The 17,378-nt window shown below is 45.6% G+C and overlaps 1 protein-coding gene across 1 annotated transcript; it reads right to left on the bottom strand.

Annotated features, from left to right (window-relative positions):
* Nucleotides 1-357: 357 nt before the first annotated feature.
* On the bottom strand, nucleotides 358-6,760 carry LOC140494054 (histone H2A). The gene is made up of 2 exons (XM_072592971.1): nucleotides 6,017-6,760; nucleotides 358-1,296 (listed from the first exon to the last, which is right to left on the bottom strand). The coding sequence occupies exon 1, from the start codon at nucleotides 6,740-6,742 to the stop codon at nucleotides 6,362-6,364; it is 381 nt and encodes a 126-aa protein (XP_072449072.1). The 5' UTR covers nucleotides 6,743-6,760; the 3' UTR covers nucleotides 358-1,296; nucleotides 6,017-6,361.
* Between the last annotated feature and the right edge of the window lie 10,618 nt (nucleotides 6,761-17,378).

Here is a 17,378-nt window from a genome sequence, read left to right as displayed (position 1 = left end):
TACCTAACAGACAAACAACGCAATGAGGACATGCAACTTCATCTTACATTAAGACATATCTCAGAACTGACAGCCAGACTTCTCCATCCACAGGGATTCTGACAGCTCCTAAACTGACAGTCAAGCTCAGACAACAACTCAGCAGGACAAAAGACCCTATACCCATCATATGGAAAACAAACAAACTTACACGATTCCATCCAAAGACTGCAGGACACACAATATAGGACAAACAGGCAGAAAACTAGCAATCTGAATCCACGAAATGGAGATGCCGATTTTGGACTGGGGTGTAAAAAGTTAAAAATCACACAACACCAGGTTATAGTCCAACAGGTTTAATTGGAAGCACACTAACTATTGGAGCATCGCTCCTTCATCAGGTAGTAGTGGAGGGCTCAATCCTAACACACAGGATTTATAGCAAAAGATTTAGTGTGATGTAACTGAAATTATGCATTGATAACTTGATTGTCTGTTGAGTCTTTCATCTGTTTGAATACCAAGATAGTTTCACTTCTTTCATGTGTAAATCACAAAACCTTTTTTTTCAAAGTTGCATTCTCAGGTTAGCTGTTAATAATGAATGATAGCTCGACAATATGTTGAAGGTGTTAGCCCCCTGTGTTCTCTGTCTGTGCCATGATGTTTAGATTGATTCTAATCTAAAAAGTGAGATAACGGAGTTTTATATAAATTCATGCAGTTTTTGAGCTCAGAGTTCGACATGAATGTATGCAGTTTTTGAGCAAAGTAAAATGTAACTCTGCAAGTACAAATTCACCCCACAAAATATATGTGTGCATGTGGGTCTTTGTGTGTGTGTGTCTGGGGTGGGGGTTGTGGGTGTGAGAAAGTCTATGTGCGTGTAGCGAGTGCAGAGTGTCTTAAGTCTGTGAGGGGGTGCACGTGTGAGTGTAGGAGTGTGTGTGGGTGTCTGTGTGAGCGTCTGTATATATGTGTGTCCGTGTGTCCGTGTGTGTGTGTGTGTGTGTGTGTGTGAGAGAGAGAGAGAGTGTTTGTGTGTATAATGGAATGGTAGTCACCTGTAATGTGACATGAACCCAAGGTCCCGGCTGAGGTCCTCCCTATGGGTACCGAACTTAACTATCAGTCTCTACTTGGCCACTTTTCACGGCTGCCTGTCCCAAAAGTCCAAGGTCGAATGTCCTGGACCACTGAAGTGTTCCCCAGCTGGGAGGGAACCTTCCTGTCTGTTGATTGCGGTGCCCATTCATCCGTTATCGTAGCCTTTGCTCGGTTTCCCCAATGCACCACACCACAGGTCATCCTTGCCTGCAACTATAAGATAGACAACGTTCATTGAGTCACGAGTACCTGCCATGTACAAGGTGGGAGGTGTCCCCACGTGTAATGTTGGTATCCATGTCCACACTCTAACACATCTTGCAACGCCTACCGTGACAGGGTTGTATGGAGTTGTCCTGAGAGCTGGGCAGCCTGCAACAAACAATGATCTGTTTGAGGTTTGGCGGTTGTTCAAACTCGGGAAGGGTCCATAGTGGACCTGGTGTTGGGGACTGAGCCCGGTCAGGTGGTTGAAGTTTAAGTAGGGGCTGACTTTGGAATAGTGATCACAATTCCGTAAGTTTTACAATATTCATGGACAAAGACAAAGGTGGTCCTAAAGGAAGAGTGCTAAATTGGGGGAAGGCCATTATACCAAAATTCGACAGGAGCTGGGGAATGTAGATTGGGAGTAGCTGTTAGAAGATAAATCCACATTTGATATGTGGGGAGGGTTTTAAAGAGAGGTTGATTTGCATGCAGGACAGACTTGGCCCTGTGAAAAAGAGGGATAGAAATGGCAAGATTAGGGAACCATGGATGACAGGTGAAATTGTGAGACTAGCGAAAAGGAAAAAGGAAGCATACATAAGGTCTAGGTGACTGAGGACAGCCGAAGCTTTGAAAGGTTATCGGGAATATTGGACCAATCTGAAATGATGAATTCAGAGGGCTAAAAGGGGTCATGAAATATCGTTACTCAGAGAGTAGCAAAGGTATGGAATGCTTTGCCCGCAATGATAGTAGATTCACCAAGTCTAAGTGCATTTAAGTCATCATTGGACAGACATATGGATGTGCATTGAATAGTGTAGGTGGGATGGGCTTCAGATTAGTATGACAGGGCGGCGCAACATCGAGAGCTGAAGGGCCTGTACTGCGCTGTAATGTTCTATATTCTATATCTTTAGCAAACAGGGTTAAGCAAAATCCCAAAGCCTTTTATTTATATATAAGGCGCAAGAGGACAGCTAGAGAAAGGGTTGGCCCACTCAAGGAAAAAGGAGGAAAGTTATGTGTGGAGTCAGAGAAAATAGGTGAGATTCTTAATGAGTACTTTGCATTGCTATTCACTGAGGACAAGGATATGATGAATGTTGAGGTTAGGGATAGATGTCTGATTTATTCTCGGTCAAGATGGCATAAGGTGGGAGGAAGTGCTGGATATTCCAAAAGGCATTAAGGTGGACAAGTCCCCAGGTGCGGATGGGATCTATCCCAGGTTACTGAGGGAAGTGAGAGAGGAAATAGCTGGGGTCATAACAGACACCTTTGCAGCATCCTTGAACATGGGTGAAGTCCCGGAGGGTTGGAGTTGTGCTAATGTTGTCCCCTTGTTTTGGAAAGGTAGCAGGGATGATCCAGGTGCTTATAGACCAGTGAGCCTGATGTCAGTGGTAAGGAAGCTGCTGGAGGAGATACGAAGGATAGGATCTATTTACATTTGGAAGAAAATGGGCTTATCAGAGATGGGCAACATGATTTTGTGCGGGGTAAGTCATGTTTTACCAAGTTAATAGAGTTCTTTGAGGAAGTGACAAAGTTGAATTTCTCAAAATGGAGAACTGTGACCAGTGGTGTTCCGCAGGGAACAATGTTGGGATCACTGTTGTTTGTGATATACATAAATGATCTGGTAGAAGATATAGGTGGTCTGATCAGCAAATTTGCAGATGACAGTAAGATTGGTGGAGATAGTGGAGGGGACTGTCAGAGAATATAGCAGAATATAGATAAATTGGAGAGCTGAACAGAGAAATCAGGGCAAATGCGAGGTGATGCAATTGGAGGATTCAATTCTAGAGCAAACAATACAGTAAATGGGAAAGCCCGGGGGCAAATTGATGTACAGAGAGATCCAGGTGTTCAAGTCCAAGTGGCATCAATGCAGGTAATGGATTGGTCTAGAAGGCATACAGCATGCTTTCCTTCATCAGACGCGGTATTGAGTACAAGAGTTGGCAGGTCATGTTACAGTGGCCGGACTTTGGTTCAGCCACATTTGAAATACGGCCTACAGTTCTGGTTACCACATTACCAAAAGGGTGTGGATGCTTTGGAGAGGATGCAGAGGAGGTTCACCAGGATATGGAGCATGCTAGTTATTAAAAGAAATTGATTAGATTAGGAATATTTTCATTAGAGGAATGGAGATTGAGGGGATATCTGATTGAGGTCGACAAAGTCATGCTGGGTATAGACAGGGTGGAAAGCAAGAAGCATTTTCCCAGAGTGGGGAACTCATTACTAAGAGTCAGGAGTTCAATGTGAGAGGGGGAAAAGTTTAAAGGAGATATGCATGGAGAGTTCTTTAGGCAGAGGGTGGTGGGTGCATGGAATGTATTATCAGCGGAAGTGGTGTGGGAGGGCGCAACAACGTCATTTAAGATGTATCGAGACAGATACATGAATGGGCAGGGAGCGGGGGATCCTTAGAAAATAGGTGACAGGTTTAGATAAAGGATGTGGATCAGCACAGGATTGGAGGGCCGAAGGGCCTGCTCCTGGGCTGTAATGTTCTTTGCTTCACTCCACCTTTCCCCAGGCCCTTTACCTCTCCCAGACATCACGTTCCTTCACTCAAACCGCTGCTGAATGAGAGCGGATCTGCCTCCCCTTCCCTGATGATACAGCCTGGCTCGGGCCCTGACTGAGAAAGGGACAGAGAGTGAGAGACAGTCCCGGCAGGAAAGTGAGGGACAGACAGAGCCCAGAAATGGCTCTGACCATCCAGCTCCTCCTCCAGCTCACCCCAGCCCCGAACTGTCTGTAACTGAACCTTTCCGCACAGTGGCCGGGAACTCAGTGCTCAGCGGGAAACCCACAGACTTCAGCCTCATGTTCATGGAGAGGAAAAACAAGAGCTTCATAAAAACAGTTTGTTTCATTGAAACGCCCATGCCCCGGCCTCTCTAACAAGACAACACAATAAATCAGCGTGAGGTCCCGTTCTCACTGTCACTGACTACCAGCTCAGGGACACTTCCAGTGTTTCCATTTCCCACATTCAGAGAAACAGTGTCTTAAGAGAGGAACACTGGGGCAGAAACCCCGCTTCACACAGAATCCCCAAGAAATGACTTGGTGGACTTCAGCGGCAGGAGGAGAAGCTGGTATTGAAATGGGAACAGCGGTGTCTTGTTAGAGAGAGGCCGGGGCATGGCGGAGCGAAGGAGCCTCATGACTCCAGGCCTGGCTCGGTGGCTCTGCGGGAACTCCCAGAAATCTCCCCCGGGAGCTGCTGATCCAGGGCCTGGGGCGACAGATCACAGCGCCCTGCGCTTCCAGAGCTCGGCCGTGATAGCCCTGCAGGAGGCCAGCGGGACTTTACCCTGGTGGGGGCTCTTTGAGGACACCAACCTGGGCGCCATCCACACCCAAAGACATCAAGCTGGGTGGCCGGATCCGCGGAAATAGGAGCCCGGCCGACCCTGCACACTCACCCCGAGAAACCAGAGCCACGGAACCATGGAGAGAGAGAGAGAGCAGGGCCCCACAGGGCACATTGGTCTCCTCATGATAAACCCAAGAGTTGCTGCTGCTGTTGCACTGGAACAATCCAGGTGTTATTGAAGGAGCTGAGCCTGGCTGAGAATTCAGTACCTCGGCATTTATGTCCCATGAGTTAAAGACACATGTTTAGCAATCTTAGTTCAGTTACACCGGGACACCAGCGCTTCAATGATGTCCTGCGGACATCGTTATTATCTCAATGCGGGCAGGAGATGATAAATTCTCGGGAAAACCTCTGCTGATTGGGGGGGGGGGGGGGTCGATGGAAACATATTGGCCCCAAATCATCAACCGCTTTCTTTCCGATTTGATATGAGGAAATAAGGTGGTAGTTTTACGGGGAAGAATACATTGGTGCTCAATGACTGATTAGTTTTGACATTACAAATCTATACACTCGTTCTCCAACCTCCCCATACCCAGTCTCCTTGAGTAGGTGCTCTATGGACGGACGATTAGATTAGATTACTTCGGCCCAACAAGTCCACACTGACCCGCCCAGACCCATTCCCATTCCCATTCCCCTACATTTACCCCTTCACCTAACACTATGGGCAATTTAGCATGGCCAATTCACCTGACCTGCACATTTTTGGACTGTGGGAGGAAACCCACACAGACACGGGGAGAATGTGCAAACTCCACACAGAGTAGCCTGAGGCGGGAATTGAACCATCCTGCCACCCACAAACTCGATGGGCCGAGTTCCCTGTCTGTTTCGCAGGGAGTCCACCAACATTCTTCCCGGGGAGCATATTAATATGGACACTGTTTTTAAGACCCCTCCTTCCTTGCAAATTGACACCACATTAAGTATTGCAGTCTCGCTGTCTCGCTTTGCTCACGGTCCATTTTGAAAGTTTCTATCTAACAGCAGAAAGCCTCTCATTCTGCAACCGGACAGACCCCGGCGCGGAGTTTTGGGAATTAAGTAACAATACGTAGAATATATCTGTCCTTCGGACTCAAAGATGGGACACTTCTTTAATTGGCCAAGGGTGAAACCCAGGGTTCATGCTCCACTGGGAGCGGGAGCTCCTGAAATGATCGAGAGATACATGAACACAGTGAAGGAGCTGAAAATGACTCCGTATTGGATAATATCTTCTCTCTGTGTGAACAGGGAATTTAAAAAAAAAAGAGGCTTGATATGAACACACCAAAGAATAAACCAGAGATAAGCTCATGGCCTTACTGTTTCTTGTACTGGGTCGTTTCCTTCAACCGCATGAGGAAGAGCTGATGTGTGAAATTGGCAGAGAACGAGGATCTCAGGGGCTGGGCGGTGTATGTATATGACAAGGGTTAAATTCAGAGACCGCACAGGTAGGGATAGCACTACAGCAAATAATACACACAGCACTCTACTACAACAGCGAGTTATAATAAACCACGATGTACGCTTCAGGCCCAAGCTCCTCGTGTTAAAAATGCAAAAATAAAAATCAACCTGACAGAGGTGGGGGTCTAGTTTCTTTCTCTGATATTGTGAGCGGCTCTGAAAAGAGCCTTTGGGTTGTCAGAATCAAGATCAGTCTCTTCACTTTTTCGTGGGGGCGGTTTTCTTGGGCAGCAGCACGGCCTGGATATTAGGCAGCACCCCTCCCTGAGCGATGGTCACCCCTCCCAGCAGCTTGTTGAGCTCCTCGTCGTTGCGCACGGCCAGCTGCAGGTGCCGGGGGATGATGCGGGTTTTCTTGTTGTCCCGGGCCGCGTTCCCGGCCAGTTCGAGGACTTCAGCCGCCAGATACTCCAGCACCGCAGCCAGATAGACCGGCGCTCCGGCCCCCACACGCTCAGCATAGTTCCCCTTTCTCAGGAATCTGTGAATACGGCCCACCGGGAACTGCAGGCCAGCCCGGGACGACCGAGACTTCGCCTTGGTGCGCGCTTTCATACCGCCCTTTCCTCTTCCAGACATTACTCCCTAATCCCAGAAACACTGTCACCGAGAATACTCCAATCCGCCCACATTGCGCCCTGTTTATACCTTCGGGAGGAATGGTGGGGCGGCGGTTGCTGATTGGTCACATTGTTCAGCATTTCCTAAAGTTGTTTCAGTAGCCAATCAGATATTTGCTTCATTGCCCAATCCGGAGGGGGCACGGAGAGGGAGGGCGGAAAATATCAACCTCAAATCATCAACCGCTTTCTCTCCAATTTAAAGACCTGTCAATATGTACAAAAAAGGGAATTTTACAAAGTACAATGGATCAATACTTAAGAGATAATTTACTTTAGGTTACAAATATAGAATCTGCCTTTATCTCTTTCCCTTATCTACTTGATTCTCTCCATTTCTGACACTAAGTGCCGTTTTCAGAACCTTTAAAACAAGCAGAAACAAAAACGCGACAAAAATTGCACTCCACAACTAATTCTTTTATTTCGTATTTCATAAAATGCGATACGTTGATAATACATCAGACAATATTGCTCCAGGTGAGCGTATTAACAGCATCTTTCGAGACTACTTTCAGGGGCCGTGTTTTCTTGCACTCGATCTGACTTCAGCAAAAGCTCCCCTTTGCTGTTCCAGTTTTATCTCGGTTCAGTTTGAAAGTCTCTCATTGATAGCATTCTGTAACGGGACAAAACCCGCGTGGAGTTTTGAAAATAAAAAAAAAGAACTCAAATGTAAAATCTATCCGTGGGACTCGAGGAGAGGGGACGTTTTCCTTGTTTGCTCTGGGTGAAATTTACGGTTCATTCCCCACCAGGATCGCTCCTGAACTGACCGAGTGTCAGAGCAACGTGGACTGGGGAAGTCGCTGAAAAATGTCTCCCGGGTGTGCACTATGCTCTCTCAACAGGCAGGGAAAACAGGGTTTAATCCGAACGCGTTAGAGTTGAAGGTATGGTCAGCGGGCACTCTTAATGTAGGGAACATTTTTTTAAAAAAACAGAGATAGCGTCGAGATAAATATCGTTAGTTATACATTCCCAGAATCACTTGCAAACTAAAACGGTTCAACTGTCTCAGGGAAGTTGTGGTTGGCTCTGAAAAGAGCCGTTGGAGTAAAGAGGAACAGGAACACATGAAAGTAGCTGAAAATGACTCAATAGCTTTTAATATGCTCCCCTTCTGTGGACAGGGAAAAGAGGCTGGAGGTGAACACACCCGAGGCTGAGGGCAGAGGTCAGAGGCCACTCATTGTGATAAGCCTTACTCTTTGCTACACTGGGTCATTTCAGCTCTTCCTAATGTGCGAAAAGGGAATGTGAAACTGGCTGTGATCGAGGTGTATAGGAGCTCAGTGATGCATAAATAAAGACCTGTACCGCAGAGGCCCGTACAGTGCAATAACAAATAATGCATCATCTATTGACGTTATTACAATGGAGCTTTATATGATAATCCATGATAAACACCTCAATCCCCTTGTCTCCCAGTGGCTGAGTGCAGGGGTTGAAGGGATGCGGATGTTGGATTCTGACTATAACATCCAATATCCATGCGATTAAAACGGTCAATAAAGTCTCACAATAAAAGGGAAACTAACGGGATATGATCAGGTGCATCCCAGAACTCCGTGGAAATGTAGGAAAGGGATTGCTGGACACATTCCTGAGATAACTGTGATTTCTAAATGCCGGTGTTGGACTGGGGTGGATGAAGTTTAAAAATCACACAACACCAGGTTTATTTGGAAGCACTAGCTTTCAAAGCGCTGCTCCTTCAGGAGGTGGTTGAAGGAGCATTACTTCACAAACTCGTGCTTCCAAATAAACCTGATGGACTATAACCTGGTCATAGAGTCAGAGGTGACCAGCATGGAAGCAGACCCTTCAGTCCAACCCGTCCATGCCGACCAGATATCCCAACTCAATCTAGTCCCACCTACCAGCACCTGGCCCATATCCCTCCAAACCCTTCCTATTCATATACCCATCCAATGCCTCTTAAATGTTGCAATTGTACCAGCCTCCACCACTTCCTCTGGCAGCTCATACCATACACGTACCACCCTCTGCCTGAAAAAGTTGCACTTTGTGCTAACTATTATGGATAGCCATGGGTGAGGTTCCAGAAGACTGGAGGGTGGCTAATGTGATGTTATTACTTCAGGAAGGTGGCAAGGAAAAGCTGGGGAAGAGTAGACCAGTGGGCCAATAGTGGCTATGGGTCATAGAATTCCTACAGTGTGGAAACAGGCCATTTGGGCTAACAAATCCACACCAACCCTCTGAAGAGTAAACCAACCAGACCCATTACCCTACTACTCTACATTTACTCTGGATCGATGCACCACACATCCCTGAAGCACTATGGGCAATTTAACATGTCTAATTCACCAAATCTGCACATTTTTGGATTGTGGGAAGAAATCAGAACACCCAGAGGAAACCCACACAGACACGAGGAGAATGTCTGTGTGGAGTTTGGACAGTCACCTGAGGCTGGAATTGAACCCGGGTCTCTGGTGCTGTTTGGCATCAGTGCTAACCACTGATCCATCATGTCACCCCATTGTGTGAGACAGGATTAACATGCATTTGGAAAGGCAGTGGTTGATTAGGGGTGGTCTGCATGGCTTTGTTTGTGCAAAGTTATGTCTCAGTAACCTGATTACGATCTTGAAGGTGTGACAAAGAAGATTAATGAATCCAGGGTGGTGCACGTGGTCAATATGAACTTTGGCAAGGTATTTGACAAGGCTCTGCAAGGTTAGATCGCATGGATTCCAGGGAGGGCTAGTCATTTGGATACAAAATTAATTTGGAGTCAGGATAGTAGAAGGGTATTTTTCCGACTGGAGGCCTCTGAGCAGTGGTGTGCTGCAAAGGTCAGTACTGGGTCCACTCATTTTTGACCCTAAATAAGTGATTTGGATGTGAATAAAGGAGGCATGGTTCGTAAGTTTTCCGATGACATCAAGATTGATGTTGTTGACAGTGAAGAAGATTATCTCAGAGTACAGCGGGATGTTGATCAGAAGAGCGAGGAATGGCAGATGGAGATTATGTCAACTAAAAGTGAAGTACTGCATTTTGATATCACAAATTCGGGCAGGGCTTTAATTAAACCTTGAAGTGCAGGTTTATTGTTCCTTGAAAATGGACTTGCAGGTGATGGAGTATTGAAGAATGCAGTTAGTGCAGTGAGTAGAAGGGTTGTGATATCATGTTGGAACTGTACAAGACATTGATTGGGCAACATTTGGAATACCATGTTCAATTCTCATCTCCCAATTATACGAAAGATGTTGATAAACTCGAGAGGGTTCAAAAATAATTACAAAGATATTGGCGGGGTTGGAGGGGTTGAGCTGTTGTGAGGGTCTGAATAGGCTGGGGATAATGTCCCCGAAGCATCGGAGGCTGAAGGGTCATTTTACCAAGGTTTATAAGTTCATGAGGGACACGGATAGAATGGACAGCCAAAGTCTTTCTTCCCCCATGGTGTGGGAGTGTTGATTCCCCAATATCTTATCCAGAGTCCAAAATGAGAGGCCATGGGCTTGAGGTGAGAGAGGAAAATGTTTAAAAAAGGACCAAAAGGACTTTTTGAACACAGAGAGTGGTGCATATATGGAATGAGCTCTGAGAGGAAGTGGTGGACACTAGTACATTTACAGCATTTAAAAGGCATCAGGATAGGCAGATGAATGGGATGCGGGCCATAAATCTAGTCCCATTTACCAGCTTATGTTGGATATCTGGTCTAGGAGTCTAAATCAATCAGGGTAAGGGCCTCATTTCTTACACTGATGTCGTGAGTGGCTCTGAAAAGAGCCTTTGGGTTGTCAGAATAAAGAATGGTCTCTTCACCTTTTAGTGGTGTCCCCAGTAGTGGTTTTCTCGAGCAGCGGCATGGCCTAAAGATTAGGCAGCACCCCGCCGTGAACGATGGTCACTCATCCCAGCAGCTTGTTGAGTTTATTGTCATTATGGAGGAGTCAGGGGAGGATGCAGATTTCTTATTGTCCAGACCAGTGTCACCCACCACTTCAAGGTTCTCAGCTGCCAGATACTCGAGCACCGCAGCCAGATAGACCAGCGCTCCAGCACCCACACGCTCAGCAGAATAACCCCTTCGCAGGAGCCTGTGAAAGTGTTCCTCCAGAAAGTTTGTACTGTACTGGCTTCATAGAAGTTAGCGTATTGCAGTTGCATCAAGTGTGTATGAATCTCAGGAAAAAGAACCTAACACTTTAGTCCTTAAATGCATGAATAAGAAGAATAACTGGCAGATTCTTCAGGATCTGTTTGATCTTCTAAGTGAATGCAGAATTAAGTTTGTTTGTTCCCTTTGCTTGTATACTTTGTGCACTCACTAATTAATTCTCTATCTGTCATTATGTGTTATTCAGTGGGACTGTAGGATTCAGTTTATTGTCCTGCAAAACTCCGCTCATTTGTGACAGACTGTCAATAGAGAACTGTCAGAATGTTTTGTGAAGGTCTTGGAAACTAAATTTTAACATAGAGGCCGAAGGCTGCTCGCTGCTGTGCAAATGCACTGATTTTATCTTTAAAAAATGTTATTTTAAAGGAGCCATTCTTTTCATACAAGAGGGATGCCCACATTGGATTGATCAACTTTAATCTACCTACTCTGCATTACTGAGCAGTTTAAATCCTGCCTGTAAAGTAGAAAGCCAGTTACCAAAGTGAGAGAGGAGACAGTTCTCAATTCATGTCTTCTGTTTTGGCTGGGAAATAGCCCACGCTCTTTGGGTGTTTGTGCCAAAAGGATTAATAGTCAAGTGAAAACACAACAAATTGCAACAGAAATAAATCTACGTTGTTCTTCAGAGTAGAATAGGGGAAAGCAATGGACCTTTGAAAATGTTATAGTGCAGGGTCCAACTAGGACTCGGGATATCACAGTCTGGTCATCAGAATGATACCATTGTTATTTTCATTATAGGGTGACAATTTATTTTAAGACTGCTTAATCAAAGATAGGTAATAAGGGAAAGCCAGGGAACTGTAGACCGATGAGCCTGACATTGGTGATGAGCAAGTTGTTGGAGGCAATCCTGAGGGACAGGATTTATATGTATTTGTAAAGGCAAGGACAGATTAGGGAAAGTCCTTATGGCTTTGAGTCTGGGAAATCATGTCGAACAAACTTGATTTTGTTCTTCAAAGAAATAATTAGAGGATTGATGAGGGCAGAACATTAGATGTGATGTATTTGGACTTCAGTAAGGTGTTTGGCAAGGTTCCACATGGGAGGCTGGTTAGCAAGGAAAGATCTCATGGAATACAGGGAGAATTAGCCATTGGATACAGAATCTGCTCAAAGGAAGAAGACAGAGGGTGGTAGTGGAGGGTTGGTTTTCATATTGGAGGCCTGTGACCAGTGGTGTGCCACAAGGATTGATGCTGGATCCAATATTTCTCGTCATTTATATAAATGATTTGGATGTGAACATAGGTATAGTTAGTGAGTTTGCAGATGACACTAAAATTAGAGGTGTAATGGACAAGAAGAAAGTTACCTCAGAGTAGAATGGACAACTTGATTAGATGGGCAAATGGATTGAGGAGTGGCAGATGGAGTTTAATTTAGATAAATGTGAGGTGCTGCAATTTGGAAAAGCAAATCAGAGCAGGACGTATACACTTAATGCTGAGATCCTAGGGAGTGTTGCTGAACAAAGGGACTTTGGAGTGCAGATTCAAGTAGAGTTGCAGTGAAGAAGGCATTTGTTATCCTTTACTTTATAGGTCAGAGCATTGAGTATGGGAGCTGAGAGGTCATGTTATGGCTGTACAGGTCATTGGCTAGGCCACATGTGGAATCTCCTTCCTATTGGAAGGATGTTGTGAAATTTGAAAGGATTCAGAAAAGATTTACAAGGATGTTGCCAGGGTTGGAGGATTTGAGCAATAGTGAGATGCTGAATAGGCTCCACAACCACCTGATGAAGGATGTCGCTCCGAAAGCTAGTGTGCTTCCAATTAAACCTGTTGGACTATAACCTGGTGTTGTGTGATTTTTAACTTTGTACACTCCAGTCCAACACCGGCATCTCCAAATCATGATATGTTCATTTTGCCATGTGAATATTTAGGTGCAATCATTAACATGTACCTATCAGTTTCTACTTTGTGAATATCCCCAATATATGAGTGTTAGTATCAATCTGAAACTGTCAGTTTCTGCTTAGTGTAACAGTAAAGTTGTACCTGTTATTCTCTAATATTTGATTCTTTTTATCAACTGTCTCTGTCAGTTTCCAGATTAGAGTGGCGCTGGAAAAGCACAGCAGGACAGGCAGCATCCGAGTAGCAGGAAAACCGATGTTTTGCCCAAAACCTGCTGTGCTTTTCCAGCACCATTCTAATCTCGACTCCGATTTCCAGCACCTGCAGTCCTCACTTGCTCTGTCAGTTTCCAGATGAAACTGGAGGCTCACTGAAGATGTTAACCGGTATGGTGATGAAACTTCTGAAAGTGAATCTTCCAGCTCAGCAAGCAAACCTACGTCCTTAGTTATCAATTTTTTAACCTGTCAGATTCTGTGACTCTGAGTATAATTATCAAATTGTACATTCTGGATTAGTGGTGCTGGAAGAGCACAGCAGTTCAGGCAGCATCCAAGTAGCTTCGAAATCAACGTTTCGGGCAAAAGCCCTTCATCAGGAATAAAGGCAGTGAGCCTGAAGCGTGGAGAGATAAGCTAGAGGAGGGTGGGGGTGGGGAGAAAGTTGCATAGAGTACGATGGGTGAGTGGGGGAGGGGATGAAGGTGATAGGTCAAGGAGGAGAGGGTGGAGTGGATAGGTGGAAAAGAAGATAGGCAGGTAGGACAAGTCCAGACAAGTCATGAGGACAGTTACTGAGCTGGAAGTTTAGAACTAGGGTGAGGTGGGGGAAGGGGAAATGAGGAAACTGTTGAAGTCCACATTGATGCCCTGGGGTTAAAGTGTTCCGAGGCGGAAGATGAGGCGTTCTTCCTCCAGGCGTCTGGTGGTGATCAAATTGTACATATCAGTTTATGCCATCTGAAAGCATGAGTGATGTTCTGCACGTCTTCCTTACAGATTCTGCCCTATGCATGTGAATGAATACATCAATCCATTGCTGGGTTTATGAACAAGCTAAAGCACTTATGGTTTGATACCTGTGATTTTTTTTTTGCTCTGGGAATGCAAGTGTTATTATTCGTCTCCAGCTAGGACTTTGCTTTTCAATATGTGAGATTAATTTTTAATCTGTCCCTGTCAGAGCCTGCTGCACAAATATGTAAATGTAGTTGTCAGTCAGTACCTGTCAGTTTCTCAGAAGTGAATATGTGCAGTTCGATGTCAATTTATACCTGTCAGATTTGGCTATGTCAATATGTGAGTGCGATTATCTATCTATGCCTATCAGCTTCTGCTCAATCTGTATATGAGTGTAGTTATGAATTTTTATGGTCAGATTTAGCTCTGCGAATATGTGAGTGTACTTAGAACATAAAACAGTACAACACAATACAGGCCCTTCAGCTGTCAATGTTGTGCCAAACTTTTCTCCTACTCTAAGCTCAGACTAACCCACATTGTACTATCTTCCATGTACCTATCCAAAAGTCGCTTAAATGTCCCTAATGTCTCTGACTCGGCTCCCACTGCTGTCTGTGCAATCCAAGTACCCACCACTCTCTGTGTAAAGAACCTCCTCTGACATCTCCCCGAAACCTGCCTCCAATCACCTTAAAATCATGCCACATCGTGACAGACATTTCTGCCATGGCAAAAGGTCTCCGGCTATCCACTCTATCTATGCCTCTCAACATCTTGTACACCTCTGTCAACTCACCCTCATGAGAAAAGCCCTAGCTCCATAACCCATGTCCTCCAATCCAGACAGCATCCTGGGAATCCTCCTCTGCACCCTCTCTAAAGCTTCCATATCTTTCCTATAAGGAGGCAACCAGAACTGAACAAAATATTCCAAGTGTGGTCTAACCAGGGGTCTATACAGCTGCATGATCTCACGGCTTTTAAACTCAATTCCCCTGCTCATTAAAGCCAACACACCATACACCTTCTTTACAATCCCTTCAACTTGGGTGGCAAGTTTGAGGGATCTATGGACTTGGACCCCAAGATCCTCTGTTCCTCCACACTGCCAAGCATCCTGACTCTAACCCAGTATTGTTCATTCAAATTTGACCTTCCAAAAATGTAGTTACCAAACTACACCTGCCAGTTTATGCAACATAGCTGTTCAATTTTATAATGTGTCTTGGGACTTGGGTGTGTGTACTTGGGACTTATTTTAATACAATGTGTGTGTGTGAATATGTGTTTTCTCCCATTTTATCAGACATTGGCTAACAATGTGTGTTTTGAATTCACTTTACTTAATGTTGTATCTATATACATCTCATCTATTCACTAAAGGATTAATTCTGATGTTCAGCATCCACTTTTGTGACTCTTGTCCTGCCTCTGAGCATAGTTTCCTTCTCTGTCAGTATTTAACATCTACCGTATGTAAGGTTGTTGAAACTATGCAACAGAATGATCTATTTGTTTATTTTGTTTCTAAATTTAAAAAAGGCTTAGAATTAATGTCGATTTACTGCTGATCCCAAGTATCTATTTTAGACCGGGAATAAGTCTGCCCCTTTTCAAAAGCAGTGAGAACATCAATGGCCTATGAATGATGACGTTTATTGGAACTGGGGTAGTGTGCATTGTGAATGGAGGGGAAAAAACTTACATTGCTAACATGGTGCTTGACTCTTGGTTTAAACATATCTCTCTGGAAAGTAGGCTGACTCAATCGGCTATGTGACTGTGGAGTGGATGATCTGCACTCTAGCAGTGGGAACATACCTGCTGATCATTCATCAAAAGGCATGGTTTGGAGGTGCCTGATGAAGGAGCAGCACTTCGAAAGCTAGAGTTTCCAAATAAACCTGTTGGGCTATAATCTGGCGTTGTGAAATTTTTAGCGTAGGTTTTCATAACTCTACACCAATGGAATGAAATGCAGAAACTGAGCAACAAATGCACAGCACCATGAATCCGGAGGAACCGAGATGCTTACCCAGTTCGATCTCCAGCTCCCAATCCACTAACCACTGAAGAGCACAACAACAGACGCCACTTCAAATGTTTTTACTCGAAACTATTAATCTAGCGCCTCCAATACATCTCATTTACAGGACTGTCACGTTTCCATAATTTCCCTGCACAATGCCAACACACAGTGGGTACAAAAGCTGTATTGTCCTCAGTGTCTAAAGGACTGAAAACCACCAGAATGATCCACAGCAGCTTCTTCCCACTCTGCCTCCCTCAGCAGGCCCACACACAGCCCAAGAAAAGCCTCTCTCTACACCCCAGGCCGCTCACTCCAAGTTCCGGGACCAGTCTCTGCTCCGCTCGGCCTCTTACAGACAGCCCCCGATTCTCCCGGACCTTACCCTGAATCAGTCCTGGTCTCTGAGCCCCCTCTGTGTCCCAGGCTCACATCCCGATGAGCTGCTAGAAGGAACGTGCTGATCTCTCCATTGCAGTGTGTTTCTCACAAGACCCTTCCACTCCCGGAGGGAATACTCCTCACGGACAACCCCCGGGAGGGGGGGGGGGGGGGGGGGGAGGGTGGGGGGTGCTCACGCATGCACACCACTGTTCGGGAAGTGTCAGGCTGGGGGGGTGGGAGAGGGACAGCGTTGCACATGTGCTGCTTTCCCAAATGATTCCCTGAAACAAACATCAATCAGTCATTTACCCCAATTCCTCTTACTCCCAGTGGGAACAATGGACCTGGGACTGTGGGGAAGGGACAGAGACCGTTTCAAATTGGGGAATTGCCCCTTAATGAAGATCCAATGTCGCTCATACCCGGGTTACGGTAACAACTCCTCCCTCAGGCGCTCTGAGAGTCTGACGAGGAATTGGAGACGCTGACGGCTCTTCGGTCCATCCATAAAGCTCCTACATTCAGTAACATTTCGTCTGATCTCATTGATCCATTAAATGTATTATTCCAAGCTCCTGACATTCGTCCGATAAATATTAAATCCTGTCAAAAGTACTGGGCGGCATGGTGGATCAGTGGTTAGCACTTCTGCCTCACAGCACCAGGTTCGAATCCAGCCTAGAGCGGCTCTCTGTGTGGAGTTTGCACAATCTCCCCGTGTCTGCGTGGGTTTCCTCTGGGTGGTCCGGTTTTCTCCCACATTCCAAAAATGTGCAGGTTAGGTGACTTGGCCAAGCTAAATTGCCCATAGTGTTAGGCGAAGGGGTGAATGCAGGTGAATGGGTCTGGGTGCGTTGCTCTTCGGCGGGTCGGTGTGGATTTGTTGGGCCGAAGGGCCTGTTTCCACACTGTAAGTAATCTAATCTACTGTGCAGAGAGATAGAATAAATTGTACGTTTTTACGAAGGTGGAATGCTACTATTGGAAGGTGTCATATTGTGCAGTGGTAGTCTCCCTAGATGTAGGTCAGGATTCCCGGGTTAAAGTCCCACCTCGTCCAAAAGTTGCTGCTGCTTGAGAGAATGGTTGTTTGAGAATATGCTGCCAATGAAATGGACGCTGCTTTGTCCTGAATGTCTGAAATGTTATGAGCTCATTCAGTGCGGTAAACCACCACACAC

The sequence above is a fragment of the Chiloscyllium punctatum genome, chromosome 23 (genome assembly GCF_047496795.1).
Source record: "Chiloscyllium punctatum isolate Juve2018m chromosome 23, sChiPun1.3, whole genome shotgun sequence".
Taxonomy (NCBI): Eukaryota; Metazoa; Chordata; class Chondrichthyes; order Orectolobiformes; family Hemiscylliidae; genus Chiloscyllium; species Chiloscyllium punctatum.
Note: the sequence above shows the minus strand (reverse complement) of the source record. Positions and strands in the feature narration are given on the sequence as shown.